The sequence below is a fragment of the Salvia splendens genome, chromosome 16 (assembly GCF_004379255.2).
Source record: "Salvia splendens isolate huo1 chromosome 16, SspV2, whole genome shotgun sequence".
Lineage (NCBI taxonomy): Eukaryota > Viridiplantae > Streptophyta > Magnoliopsida > Lamiales > Lamiaceae > Salvia > Salvia splendens.
In genome coordinates, this window is record NC_056047.1 from 22361827 (window position 1) to 22378389 (window position 16563).

At 38.4% G+C, this 16563-nt stretch overlaps 1 protein-coding gene across 1 annotated transcript; it reads left to right on the forward strand.

Annotated features, from left to right (window-relative positions):
• The first annotated feature begins 13256 nt into the window (after nt 1-13256).
• On the forward strand, nt 13257-14276 carry LOC121770360. The gene has a single exon (XM_042167101.1). The coding sequence runs from the start codon at nt 13257-13259 to the stop codon at nt 14274-14276; it is 1020 nt and encodes a 339-aa protein (XP_042023035.1).
• The last annotated feature ends 2287 nt before the right edge of the window (nt 14277-16563 follow it).

Sequence of the window (16563 nt, forward strand, 5' to 3'; positions counted from 1 at the left end):
TGATGTCTTTCGTGTCAACCACTAACTCAACATCATTAGGCAGCATAAGACTGCACCGTAGGTGGTCAAAATGCTCTAATAGCATACGCTAAGGTTCCTGGAACAGAGGTAACGTCAAAATCGAGAAGTCCACCAAAGCCGAGCTGCCTTACAACAGTTTTCTGGCTTTCGTTTAGAGACTTCAGGATGCGCAAAAAAATGAGTTGTTCTCTTGATCCTTAACTGAGGTCTCTTGGCTTGTGCAGGGACGCCCACCACAGATTTCCGCTTCCCACTTGACTCACCATCGTCTACAGCTTTTCCTTTTGCTAGACGTCTCGCTGATCAAGTTGCAACCATCAATAAGTTAAGTCAATGACCAAAAAAATAAAAAAAATAATAATGTCCATAACACATTCCGCCGCTCATAGGCAAACTGTCACTCGGGCATGAAAACACATACAGCAAAACTAGAAATGTAAATGTGAATTTTCAACTAGAAATGTCAATAAATATCAATGAGAGCACCCACAAAAGATCAATGAGAGCACCCACAGAAATGTCAATGAGTAATGTCAATTACAACACGAATAGAAGATTTAATTCATATTATTTCAATGTCAACGACATCTTACATCATATTTTACATATAATTTCAATGTCAACACCATATTATTTCAAAGACCAACAAAAAAAACCAAAAAACAAAAATAATGTCAATAACACATTCCACCGCTCATAGGCAAACGATCACTCTGGCATGAAAACACATACAACAAATTAAGAAATGTTAATGTGCATTTTCAACTAGTCATTTGTTAAAAATTATCAACTAGTCATTTGTTAAAAAATATCAATGTAGCATGTGTATCGAAACACTGAAAGTTGCAAAAGATCAATGAGAGCAGCAACATCAGTATTCCATTCTGTGGTGACAGCATATTTCAACGACAAAATATTAGTAGATAATGTCAGCAGCATGTTTCAACCTGGCATGTCAGCACAAAATTAATCAAGAAAATCAGGGTACAACTTTTGATGAGTTCCAATCTCTAGTTGGCGGCTTGATTTTTAATTCTTTCATCTCAATTATGAAAAACACAATTCAGCAACTATTTTTTGTGATTCGCGATTATTCATAATTTGTTTCCTATTTCATCGTGAAAAAAATTCTTGTGAATTCCCTATCGCGATTATTCACGATTAAATAATTATGGAAAACATTCTTACGAATTCCCTATCGCAAAATCTGTTGTGTAATTACCTAGTGATATACAAAAACCGGTTCTAATTATGTTACCGCTGATTAGATCAGACTTGCTCAAGGTCATCGCCGGGATCAAACTGGACCTGCTCAAGATTATCGCCGATCCCACCAGACCTGCTCAAGGCCATCGTCGAAATTACACCTATTTTGCAATTCCTTACCGCAAAATCAAACCGGATTTGCTCAAGGTCATCGCCAGAATCACACCTGTTTTGTAATGAACTGTTTAGCTTTAATAATGAACTGTATTAAGTGTGAGATGAACCATTCTCGTTTATATGTCTTGATACCATTTCTTGTATATGAATGTTGTACAGACATGCTTGTCTTGCTAAAATGAACCAATATATTTGTTAGATATTTATAAATATTGGTCAGATGATATTAAAGCCTAGTCGTATATGTGCCAAATGTCATAAGGTTGGTCACCATGATTCAAAGAACAGCGACAAGATAAAAGAGAAGGCGACTACAATGTGAAGACCATTTAGTTTTAATTGAAACGCCTATGTTATGAATGTATTTCATTTTGCCATGAAGAACATTTACTATTGTGTTTCATGGTTAGATAATAAGACTACGATTGATGTCGGTCATTCAAATTTTATAAAGTATTATCTTCATCTTATAATGTTATAACTTCATCCTAAAAAATGAACCAAATTTGAAATGAACCAAATATGAAACAAATTACTTCATCTTATAATCCTAAAACTTCATCTAATACCCTAACCACTTCATCTTATAATGTTATAACTTCAACCGAACTTGGAAATACGTCAGCTAAAATTAACCAAATTTGAGATGACTCAAATTTGAAAGAAAGCATTATAACTTATAATGTAACAAATTCATCTTATACTTTTATTACTTCATCTTGTAATATAATAACTTCATATTCTAATTTGAATCTTCCCAAAATCCAAATTTGAAACAAACCAAATTTAAATCAAATCACTTCATCTAATAATGTAATACTTCACACAATCTATTCGCTTTAAAGTTTGCAAAAAAAATTAAATAATTCAAATACAAGATGGAATAAAGTAACAAACTACTAGAATAAACCTACTAGAATGAAGTAATAAATTACAAAGAAATAAATGTATCATGACAATTTTAAAAATTAAAACATTAACAAAACGAATGTTAACAAAACAACTCATCACTTCTTCTTCTTCATGTATCTTGTCGAAATTCCTTGAATCACGTATCTTGTCGGAATTCCTTGTGGCATATGGCATATCTACGACCATGCATGGACATATCCTTTATTTCTTCATTTGACAAATCTACGATCATGCTTGGATGTATCCTTTATGTGGCACTTAAAACAAGACATTGATACATAAAAACTAATTGTTGTTAGTGAAAGATCATAACAAACACAAATCTTCACTCAACAAGTATTTAATTTCATTCGTTCATGTTATTACTTCATTAAACTATGTTATTTAGTTCATAATAAGTACAATTCATATTAGCATTTCATATTAATCAGTATTAAGTTCATTCAATAATGTTACTACTTCATTCCATTATATTAGATATTTGCAAAACTTATGCAATTCTTCGCATAAGCAACTTCCTAACAAAACAAGACATATCTACACTCAGAACTCATCACAAATACATCAACACCAAATATCCAGACCAATCACTTCATCACAGACCAAATCACTTCATCAAATAATCAACTTTCACCACATAACATCATAACTTCCGCAAATACATTCTGGTAAAATTAATTCAGTTACGACATACCAAATATCTAGACATATCAACATCTCATCACAAACCAAATTCAGTTACAACATACTGAATTTCTTCATCTAATAAACACCTTTCTTCATCTTATAATGTAACAAGTTCACCCAAATGTGAAAATAATTTATGTTAAACTGAATCTAATTTGAAAAACTAATACAAATAACTTCATAGAATGATATAATTTATTCATGTTTCTATGAAATCGCTTCATTTTATACTGCAATCAATTCACATTACAAAATTAAGATGAAGCATATTTACACAATCAAAAGATTCGAAAAATATGTTGCAGATCACTGAGAAATGCATAATTAATAACCAAAACAGTAAAAATTTGAAAAAAATACTCCCTCTGTCCCATTAGAAATGAAACGTTTTCCTTTTTGGTCTGTTCCATTAAAAATGAAACGTTTCTAAAAATAGAAACAATAATCTCTCTACTTTTTCTTCTCTCTTACTTTACTCTCTTTTCATTAACTCACAAAACAACACTACATAAAATCTCGTGCCGAAAAGCAAATGTTGCATATTTAATGGGACGGGGGGAGTATATAATTTTAAACATCTAAAATAAAATAACCAGACGCAGCTTTCGAATACAACTGCTGCTGATCTTGAACCAAAGTTTCAGAATAATTAGTATGTTGTGTTTTCCTAGAATGACTAAAAGTGTAGAACACAACAAATACCTTTGATTTTGGTTTGCTTCGTGTCAACCATGGTAAGAATCCTATGATAGCTATGGATGAGAAGGAGACAAAGGGATTGAATTGGATGGTGAAGACGAATGGCAGGCAGAGCTCTCTGAATCGCCGGTGTCGTTGTGAGAATGGAGTAGTGGGAGAAGAAAGTGGGGCTGTAAAAATTGGAAGTGAGAAGAGAAATGGGTGAAATTAATTCACCCTAAAATTATGATTCATTCTGGCCTAAATAGCATAATGACTAAAATATCCCTTGGATGAAGTAATTAAATCACCGGATGAATGAGGAAAATGACATATACTTCTATCTCATCTTTTCCATTAAACTTTAAATCCAATGGTTAATATTTGGCCTCTAGTTCTACACTAAGGAGGTGTTGTGCATATAAGGGGACCATATATATATATATATCTATATATATATATATAGATATATATATATACATATATATATATATATAATATAGGGGAGCGTTATTCTCCTATTCATCCCTTAGATCATTTATTCTTCTTAATATGAGCTGTTAGATCTCATTCATCAACGGTCCAGATGATCTGCATTATTACACTATAATGGTGCATTATTAGTCGGTGTGCATTATTCAACTGAAAATCTGCATTATTACACTATAATGGTGCATTATTAGTCGGTGTGCATTATTCAACGGAAAATCTGCATTATTAAATGACACGTGGCACTAATCTAACCGTCGGATGACAAAATCGTGGGGCTGAGATCAAGAAGGAAAAAGGAGAAAATATGCAAAAAAAAATATATATATATATATATATATATAGGGTCATGATCTATGGCAAACACCTCTTAACCATATAACTAGAGAACAAATAATAGCCACAAGATCAAAAAAATCAAGGGCTAGTATTAATTTTTGAATTTAATGAGATATTAGTTCCCTCAATCACAAATTTACTCCACAATAATAAGGCGGGGGTATAATGGTCATTGCACATCCAAAATTAGATTACATCATTGGCATTTGAAAAAGAAACCGCATTCTTCTCTTCTCCTCCTCTTCCTTCTTCTGCAAAATAGTTCTCAGCTCTCCTACCGCCGATTCGTCCGATTGAAGAGGAATTCGATTGGAAATTATCAATATTTTCGCGATTCAAGTGACTCTCTTTCCCCGACGAAGGAATCTGCATCGGTGTCTCCAATCATCACTCTTCCAGCGGCCAACAACACCGCCACCGTCAACAAGGCGGCGGCGCTCCGGAAGGACCTCATCGCGGTGATCAAGGAGAAGAAGGAGGCGATGGCCAAGGGCGGGCCGCTCTACGACATCTTGTCGCACATGATCGTGGCATCTGACCCCGAGCGGGAACACACAGATCTATGATATAATTTAGCCTGCATTTCCCAATTTATCTTCTGTTTTTCTTAGTTTTGATTTCCTTTAATTAGGGAATTAACATTAGGTGATAAGCTATCGTTGCAATTTTTATGATGGGATGTAGTGTAGTATTTGAATTTTGTGAGATTTTAGCTATGCATTTCAGATGTAGCCCCTTTCTGTTTCTTCTTGCTCTGATCTAATTATAATATCAATGTTGAATTGTCCCAAAAATAATCATGCTAAGAGTGAAGAGTGAAGTAAAATCATGCTAAGAGTGATGTGTTTAGTGATGTGTTTTGTAAACAAGAGTGAAGTAAAATCAGAACAAGAGTGATGTGTTTTGTGAACAAGAGTGAAGTAAAATCAGAACAAGAGTGAAGTAAAATCAGAACAAGAGTGATGTGTTTTGTGAACAAGAGTGAAGTAAAATCAGAACAAGAGTGAAGTGAAATCAGAACAAGAGTGATGTGTTTTGTGAACAAGAGTGAAGTGAAATCAGAACAAGAGTGATGTGGTTTGTGAACAAGAGTGAAGTAAAATCAGAACAAGAGTGATGTTTTGTAAACAAGAGTGAAGTAAAATCACAATAAGAGTGATGTGTTTTGTGAACAAGAGTGAAGTAAAATCATAATAAGAGTGATGTGTTTTGTGAACAAGAGTGAAGTAAAATCAGAACAAGAGTGATGTGTTTTGTGAACAAGAGTGAAGTAAAAACAGAACAAGAGTGATGTTTTGTAAACAAGAGTGAAGTAAAATCAGAACAAGAGTGATGTGTTTTGTGAACAAGAGTGAAGTAAAATCAGAACAAGAGTGAAGTGAAATCAGAAAAAGAGTGATGTGTTTTGTGAACAAGAGTGAAGTGAAATCAGAACAAGAGTGATGTGTTTTGTGAACAAGAGTGAAGTGAAATCAGAACAAGAGTGATGTGTTTTGTGAACAAGAGTGAAGTAAAATCAGAACAAGAGTGAAGTGAAATCAGAACAAGAGTGATGTGTTTTGTGAACAAGAGTGAAGTGAAATCAGAACAAGAGTGATGTGTTTTGTGAACAAGAGTGAAGTGAAATTAGAACAAGAGTGATGTGTTTTGTGAACAAGAGTGAAGTAAAATCAGAACAAGAGTGATGTTTTGTAAACAAGAGTGAAGTAAAATCACAAGATACATCAGTAACATTAAACGTAGACGGAAACTAACTATATCGAAGAAGAATCTTAGAGCCTACAGCCACCGCGCCCCGCTCTTATTCCGAAACTCCGCTTCTCTTCTACGGCAGCTCATCGTTGCGTCTCCTTACCCGCCGACGCTGATTCCGGTGAGTCCGACGTAGAGGTAGGTTTTGATTTGGGGTTTTTTTCAGTATTGGCGCGACGATTGAATCTGCCAACAGCCCCTCCGCCCCGATCGCCTTTGCCAGCTCCCCCACCGCCGCCAGTATCCTCTCCGGCGCCACCCCCAGCTCAGAATTACGATTTGGAAGAAGAAAGGATCGCAGATTTGGAAGATTTCGCGTAATTTGATCGCATGTTTTAATTCAGAAAATAATTTCCAAAAATACCCTCAGCATATTTTATTTTATTAAAATTAATAATATTTGTTCCATTAAGATGTGTGGCTGAGATTTGTTCTCTAGTTATACACTTAAGATTAGTTATATCTTGATCACTACCCTATATATATATATATATATATATATATATATATATATAAAAGGGAGGTCATCAAAGTATAACTAATATTAAGTGTATAACTAGAGAACAAATCTCAGTCACTCATTATCTTAATCTAATGACTAAATTAAGTATTCATTTTCTATTAATAAAAATTGCATGGGGGTATTTTGGGAAATACATTGTTCCATATTTTGACATACACACCACATTCATGCATACTCTCTCTCTCTCTCTACGAAGGAGGTGGAGGAGCACAAATCAACCTCCTCTTAGGCGACGCCCTCCTCCACCGGCTGTCTCTCGCAGCTGCTTCCCCCTGTAATCTCTATGGCCCACTGGTTGCGCCCCGTCTCTTCCTGCTCCCCTTCAACCTCCTACCGCTTCGTCTTCATCTCCAGCGTGATGTAGTAGGCGGAGATCCATTGTGAAGCGCGATGGTGGAGATAGCAGCGGCAACATCAGATTTCAGACGGCGGCTAAAGCGCCGAGTTCCATCGAGAAGAACTTCCGGCGGTGGGTTTTGAGAGGGGAGTCCGAGAGAGATATAGAATGAGAGTATTTTGTTTTTGCTTCTTGTTTAATTTGTTATACAGTACTTTAATAATGGGAGGTTTGATTAAATTAGTGTATGTTAAGGGAGTATATGTGTACATGTTTTAAAAGGGGTCCTACTACATATATAACGGAGATTGTGAGCAATTAAGAAGAAGTGGTTTCGTTTGTAATGGCAGACACTTGGAAATTGTTGTTGGCACTATGCTTAATCGCGAGTCTTATACTCCCACACGCAATAGCCACGGCGGAAACGGGGTAGGTGATGCCAGTGGTTAGATCGGGGTGCAGGGGCACCGTGGCGGAGTGTCTGGCCAACGAGGAAGAGGATTTCAAGCGGGATTCGGAGTCGAACAGGCGCATCATAGCCACGCGCCACTACATAAACTACGGCGCTCTAACCCTGGAACTCATCAGTATAACCATGTTTTTACTTCACTGATGTTAACAAAATATATCACTATAGCAAAAAATCAAAGAAACATCACTCTAACCTTGGAACACATGACTATAACCATGTTTTTACTTCACTGATGTTAACAAAATACATCACTATAGCAAAAAATCAAAGCAACATCACTCTAACTATGGAACACATCACTATAACCATGTTTTTACTTCACTGATGTTAACAAAATACATCACTATAGCAAAAAATCAAAGCAACATCACTCTAACTATGGAACACATCACTATAACCATGTTTTTACTTCACTGATATTAACAAAATACATCACTATAACAAAAAATCAAAGAAACATCACTCTAACCGTGGAACACACCACTCTAACCATGTTTTTACTTCACTGATGTTAACAAAATACATCACTATAGCAAAAAATCAAAGAAACTTCACTCTAACCGTGGAACACACCACTCTAACCATGTTATAACCATGTTTTTACTTCACTGATGTTAACAAAATACATCACTATAGAAAAAAATCAAAGAAACATCACTCTAACCCTGGAACACATCACCCTAACCATGTTTTTACTTCATTGATGTTAACAAAATACATCACTATAACAAAAAATCACAGAAACATCACTCTAACCCTGGAACACATCACTATAACCATGTTTTAACTTCACTAATGTTAACAAAATAGATCACTATAACAAAAAATCACAGAAACATCACTCTAACCCTGGAACACATCACTATAACCATGTTTTTACTTCACTGGTGTTAATAAAATACATCACTATAGAAAAAAATTAAAGAAACATCACTCTAACTCTGGAACACATCACTCTAACCATGTTTTTACTTCACTGATCTTAACAAAATACATCACTATAACTAAAAATCACAGAAACATCACTCTAACCCTGGAACACATCACTATAACCATGTTTTTACTTCACTGATGTTAACAAAATACATCACTATAACAAAAAATCAAAGAAACATTACTCTAACCATGGAACACATCACTATAACTATGTTTTTACTTCACTTATGTTAACAAAATACATCACTATAACAAAATATCACAGAAACATCACTCTAACCCTGGAACACATCACTATAATCATGTTTTACTTCACTGATGTTAACAAAATCCATCACTATAGCAAAATATCACAGAAACATCACTCTAACCTTGGAACACATCACTATAACCATGTTTTTACTTCACTGATATTAACAAAATACATCACTATAACAAAAAATCAAAGAAACATCACTCTAACCGTGGAACACACCACTCTAACCATGTTTTTACTTCACTGATGTTAACAAAATACATCACTATAGCAAAAAATCAAAGAAACTTCACTCTAACCGTGGAACACACCACTCTAACCATGTTATAACCATGTTTTTACTTCACTGATGTTAACAAAATACATCACTATAGAAAAAAATCAAAGAAACATCACTCTAACCCTGGAACACATCACCCTAACCATGTTTTTACTTCACTGATGTTAACAAAATACATCACTATAACAAAAAATCACAGAAACATCACTCTAACCCTGGAACACATCACTATAACCATGTTTTTACTTCACTGATGTTAACAAAATACATCACTATAACAAAAAGTCGCAGAAACATCACTCTAACCCTAGAACACATCACTATAGTCATGTTTTTACTTCACTGATGTTAACAAAATACATCACTATAGAAAAAAATCAAAGACACATCACTGTAACTCTGGAACACATCACTCTAACCATGTTTTTACTTCACTGATGTTAACAAAATACATCACTATAACAAAAAATCACAGAAACATCACTCTAACCCTGGAACACATCACTATAACCATGTTTTTACTTCACTGATGTTAACAAAATACATCACTATAACAAAAAATCAAAGAAACATCACTCTAACCCTGGAATACATCACTATAACAATGTTTTTACTTTACTAATGTTTACAAAATACATCACTATAACAAAATATCACAGAAACATCACTCTAACCCTGGAACACATCACTATAACCATGTTTTTACTTCACTGATGTTAACAAAATACATCACTATAGCAAAATATCACAGAAACATCACTCTAACCCTGGAACACATCACTATAACCATGTTTTTACTTCACTGATGTTAACAAAATACATCACTATAACAAAAAATCAAAGAAACATTACTATAACCACGGAATACTTGGTGTATACAGCCGGAACCTCCGGTTGTATAAGTCACATTACACGAAAATATTGTAGATTAAAATAAAAAAATGGTAGAAATCCCTCTCCCAAAATCTCTCTCAAATCTCGACACTCCCACCAATCTCTCAGCCACCAAACCAACCAAAACATCCACCTTCTGTGCCCCGCCTCCCCCGGCGCCGCCCCACCCTCTCCCACGAGCGCATCGTCGTAGTACACCTCCGTGGCCGCCTCATGGAATTTGAACGACGCCGCAATTGGATGCTTCACGTGGAAGATCGTGAGCATGAGGATGAGTGCTGTGACGATTAGGATTAGGAGATTAACTGTTTAATTGGACATTAAACATGATCTTTTGTGTGCTTTCATTGCATTATCTTAGAGTTTATGTCCATATTTCATTATAAAGGTGCTTTGATGAGTTTATCTAGTGTTTGAGTTAAAATAGGTAAAGAAAAAGGGTCAAAATGAGCCAAGACGAGGCTAGGGTCTGCTTAAACGTTAATCTACCTATCAAGATGGGATCCAAATCCTATTTTGAGACTACCATTGTCTTCATCATCGAAATAGCTTCGCGTGGATACCTCACATGCCCCAATCGAAGTTCTGATGAAAGAGATATGGCCGATCTACGAAAGCCGCGCGCGACTGTCGGGAGTGCTACCCGACCGGGTGGATTTTATATTAAATAATTCCACTAGGCCGGGTCGCCAGTTTTGTTCATGGACAGTCCAGAGACTTTCACCCGACCGGGTGGATTTTATGTTGAATAATTCCACCCGGTCGGGTCCGTCGAACTGACGATTTTCTAAGCCAGGCGCGATTTTTGAAGAAAAAAACATCTGAAGAAAAAGGCTAGGGTTGCAGTCTACGAGATATTCTACACCTACCGCCTCCAACACTCACACACCCCCCCAAGCATACCTTTGAGAGAGAGAATTGAAGATTGAAGACTTCCAATCGGGAGATTGAAGTCGCCTCTCCATCGATTGATCTCACATGAGTCTTAGTATCTTTACTTCATGTATTTGTTGAATTCATTTGTTTTGAACATGGTTTTCTCTATGAACATGAGTAGCTAAACATCTCTTGTAGAATTCTTGGTGATGATGCACTGATTTCATAGTTTTTATCCGATTGATTTTGTCTTTGCCTTGCTCCATTAGTTATTTGATTATTCTTGGGTTTATTCCTTTCAATTGCTTGATCACCAATTGCTTGTGTAGGATTAATTAGATTAATCGGGAGGTGAAATAATTAATCTGGAAATAAGAATAATGCACACCTTAATACAATAGAACTCGGGAGAGTTGAGGTTTTGAGTGAGGTCATTGACCTAATCGAGCTTTTGGGAGTTAGGAGTTTAGGATTAGAAGGGGACTTCGATCCTAGAGCCTAATCTACAGGTTTCTCACCTCAGGATGTGGTTTAATCTATAATTGTGGTCGGCTTAGTAACTCCTAAGACACCAAAAGGTAAGGCGAATCGATTGGATAAGAGCTTGGAATTGTGCATCGGATCCTTGAGTTCTGCAATTTTCTCCATATTATCTTCTCACATCCTTTTCACACTGTGTTTCCTTGTTCTTAATTGTTACTTGCTTACTATATGCTTTTATTAGTTGTTAGAACAACCCAAACTTTTCTTGATTGTCTAGATAGTAGTTGATTTTTGTTCGTGGTAGTTAAGTTGATTCAAAATTGTCTCTGTGGGATACGATACTCTTGCTTACTAATTGCCACACTAGCTCCGTACACTTGCGGGTATCACTTGTGTTAAAATAAGTTGAGTCAAGTTTTTGGCGCCGTTGTCGTGGACAATTGTGTGTCATTATAGCTTAATATCATGATAATAATTGAGATTACTAATCTAGATTTTACTCGCTTTATTTGTACTTTTTATTTTGAGTTCTCTAATAGATGTGTTTCCTTGTTCAGGTTATATGCACACGTGTTCTAAAGGTCCACCTTTAGAGCCTATCGATCCGGAGATCGAAGCATCCAACAGAAGGAGGAACGCGCAGAGAAGGTTAAACCAAAGGATTCGGGTTTCTTCACCCGCTCATAGGCGTCTACCTTCTCCTATCCAGAGAACTCCATCACCCAGTCCATCTCCACTTCCGTCACCTATACAGTACGAGCCTCATTCTCCAATTCTAATGGAGAACGGAGGGGAGAACAATAATGACGATAATCAAACGCCAAGCAGAGGTCATTCAATATAAGATGCAACCTCAAGAGAACATTCTGGAGGCCTGGAAAAGGTTCAAGCAGTTGATGAGAAGATGCCACAACCACGGGTTAAGCCCGGGGCAACAAATCCTAACCTTCTACAGGGGAGGCACGCTGGAGGCAATGCGCGAATTAAACATGAGCGCCGGAGGATCTCTCTTGAAGTTGGGAGAAGCTGAAGCACTTGAGGTGATTGAGAGAGTGGCTTCAAATGATGAGGGATGGAGAAACGATAGAAGCAAATCCTATAGGGTGGCATCCACCTCCGATTTTGATAGGATGGATACAATGTCCAAGCAGCTGGACTTCCTAACTGACAAGCTTGGGTATATGGGAACAAGGCAGGTTGGGACTGTGATGCAACAAGGAGTTGAAGATGTAACCTACGTTCACTAAGGTGGCAATAACAGAAATTTCAACAATTACCACCCCATCCAAGGAGGAGGCAATTACAACCACTATGGAAACAAGGTGCATCCGAACTTTTCCTACGAGAACCCAAATAATGCCTTGCAACCACCACCCGGATTCCAGGTATCAGATGGCCAAATCATAGAACCGAAAAAGGATGAGCTGAAAGATGTGTTAATGGTTTTATGAAACAAACGGGAGAGTGCATGAAAGACTCCAACAAAAGGCTAGTGCAGGTTGAAGCTAATGTGAATGACTTGAATATTCACATGAAGAGCATCGATAACCAGATGAGCCAGATTTCACAGGCTGTGGGTATTCAGCATCAACCAGGACAATTCCCTTCACAAACGGTAGTAAATCCTAAAGACTGTAAGGATTGCAAAGCCATTAATCTGAGAAGTGGAAAGAGCTATGAAGGCCCAACCATGCCTGCAGAGAAGGAGAAAATCTATCAAGAGGAGACAGTTGTAGAAGAGGTGGTGGAAGAAGAAGAACTAGTGGAAGAGGTGCCGCATCCCAAGGCAAGCACCGTGATACCTGCACCCCCTGCTGAGGTTAAGATTCCATTTCCACAGCGCTGCAGAAGAAGAAACTAGATGATCACTTCTCTAGGTTTCTTGACATATTCAGAAAAGTGCACATCAATATTCCGTTGGTAGAGGCATTATAGCAAATGCCTAGATATGCAAAATTTCTGAAGGAAGTGATCTCCAAGAAGCGGAGATGGGTGGAGCTCGAGACCGTCAATCTGACGGAGAGCTGCAGTGCTATTATCCAGAAGAAGCTGCCTGCTAAGATGAAAGACCCTGGAAGCTTCACTATATCATGCATAGTGGGGGATAGCCAAGTGGGCAAGGCTCTATGTGATTGGGGAGCGAGCATTAATCTTATGCCGTTCTCATTCTTTCAGAAGTTGAAGATTGGGACACTGAGGCCCACTACCATCACACTCCAGATGGCCGACCGATCTGTGTCGTATCCTAGGGGGATTGTTGAAGATATACTCGTCAAAGTCAATGACTTCATATTTCCCGTGGATTTTGTGGTGCTTGATATGGAGGAAGACCGAAATGTTCCTCTTATCCTGGGAAGAACTTTCCTCGCTACAGGGAAGGCAATGATTGATGTGCAGAAGGGAGAGCTCACACTCCGACTTAATGATGAAAGCGTCACATTCTCTATCTACAATGCGATGCAAAGACATGATGACGAGGATGCAAGGAGAGCGGAGCACTGCAACATGGTTGAAGTGGTCGATGACTGTGTGAGAGGGATGGCCCGAGCCATCTCTCCACAAGACCAATTGGAACGATGCCTATCGCAATCTATCTTTTCTCCTTATTATACTAAAGTTATTGAACCCAATGATGATTTATTGAATTTTGTAGGAGCTCATAACTCGTCTGAGGAAGTCCCAAGGCTTCGACAGAAATTCCAGCCATTAAGGGATCCGAATGAGGAGAAGAAAGAGGAGAAGGAAGAGGAACTTAAGCCGTTGCCTTCACACCTTAAGTATGCATTTCTCGGGGAGAATTCTACTTATCCGGTAATTGTATCATCCTCACTCACTACTAATGAACTTGATAAATTGCTGAGAGTGCTTAGGAAGCATAGGGGTGCAATTGGGTGGTCTATCTCGGACCTTAAGGGGATAAGTCCTACGGTTTGTATGCATAGAATTATCCTAGAATAGGGGTCTAAACCCAAAGCTCAAAACCAAAGGAGACTTAACCCAATAATGCAAGATGTTGTTAGGAAAGAGGTGTTGAAGTGGTTAGATGTCGGGATTGTCTATGCTATATCGGACAGTGATTGGGTAAGTCCTACCCAAGTGGTAGCTAAGAAGAGGGGAATGACAGTAGTGAAAGGGGGAGATGATGAAATGATAGCCACTAGGTTGGTGACCGGGTGGAGAGTATGCATAGATTATAGAGCCCTCAATGTCGCGACTAGGAAAGACCATTTTCTCCTCCCATTCATTGACCAGATGCTAGATAGGTTGGTGGGGTATGAGTACTATTGCTTTCTAGATGGCTACTCCGGATATAATCAGATCTTAATTGCCCAGAGGATCAGTATAAATCTGCTTTTATTTGTCCTTATGGTGTTTATGCTTTCAGGAGAATGTCATTTGGCCTTTGCAATGCCCCAGCCACCTTTCAGAGGTGTATGATGTCCATCTTTCACGACATGGTGGAAGATATGGAAGTCTTTATGGATAACTTCTCCGTCTATGGTAGCTCCTTCGATCATTGTTTAGAAAATCTGACCCGTGTTTTGCAGAGGTGTGAAGAGACAAACTTGGTGCTCAATTGGGAGAAGTGTCATTTTATGGTGAGAGATGGTATTGTGCTTGGGCACAAGATCTCTGCAGGAGGACTAGAGGTAGACAGAGCCAAGATTGTGGCAATTGAGCAGTTGCCACCACCATCTAATGAGAAGGCTGTGAGGGGTTTCCTTGGACGCGCCGGGTTTTACAGGCGTTTTATTAAGGATTTTTCTAAGATAGCAAGGCCTTTATGTCATTTACTTGCCAAGGATGTAAAGTTTGAATTTTCTCTTGAATGTTTGCAGGCATTCGAGACATTGAAGAAGACGCTTGTGAGTGGACCCGTGCTCATCTCACCAGATTGGTCACAGCCGTTCGAGATAATGTGTGATGCCAGTGATATAGCCGTGGGATCGGCTTTGGGGCAGAAAAGAGACAAGTTATTCAGGGTGATCTACTATGCAAGCCGGACACTGGATCCAGCACAAGCAAATTATACTACTACAGAAAAGGAGATGTTGGCGATGGTATACTCGTTCGACAAGTTCCGTCCCTATCTCATCGGGATGAAAACTATTGTGTTCACAGACCATGCCGCCATCCGCCACCTCTTTGCCAAGGTGGATGCCAAGCCGAGGTTGATAAGATGGGTCCTACTGCAGCAGGAATTTGATTTAGAGATCTGGGACCAGAAGGGATGCAAGAATGTGGTGGCTGACCACTTATCAAGATTAGAGCACTGTTTTGAAGGTGAAAATCTGAAGGTGCCCATCAATGAAGAATTTCCCGATGAGCATCTTTTCTTTACTCAAGGCTCATCTCCGTGGTACGCCGATATTGTGATCTTTTTGGTGGCAAGAGTCATCCCCGAAGAGTACAAGGCATATCAAAAGAAGAAGTTCTTCCACAACGTCAAGTTCTACTTTTGGGACGAGCCGTTCTTGTTTAGGCGATGTGCCGACATGGTGATAAGAAGATGCATTCCCGAAGATGAATGGGAAGTTGTGATGAGGAAGTGCCACTCTAGTCCTAGTTGAGGACATTTTGGAGCCAACCGAACGGCGATGAAAGTGCTTCAATGCGGTCTTTATTGGCCGAGTATCTATGGAGATTGTCAAACCTTTGTGCTTCAGTGCAATGAATGTCAAAGGACCGGGGGAGTTTCGAAGAAGAAAAAGATGCGCATGACTACTATTGTGGAGGTGGAGCTCTTTGATGTATGGGGGATCGACTTCATGGGTCCCTTTCCACCTTAATCCGGGCATCAATACATACTCTTGGCGATTGACTATGTCTCAAGGTGGGTAGAGGCTATCCCCACCCACGCCAACTCCTCCAAGGTCGTGATTAGCTTTGTGCAAAAGAACATCTTCACAAGATTCGGGGCTCCAATAGCTTTCATTAGCGATGGGGGGTCCCACTTCAAGAATAGGTGGCTCGAGCTCGTGTTACAAAAATTTGGTGTCAAGCACCGAATTACTACCCCCTATCATCCTCAAGAAAATGGTCAAACGGAGCTAGCTAATAGAGAGATAAAGGGGATACTTGAGAAGACGGTGAATCCCAATAGGAAAGATTGGTCTATGAAGCTCGACAATGCTCTTTTGGCATATAGGACGGCGTACAAGATGTCGATTGGCATGTCACCATATCAATTGGTGTTTGGCAAATCTTGCCATCTTACAGTGGAGCTAGAACATAAGTCTTATTG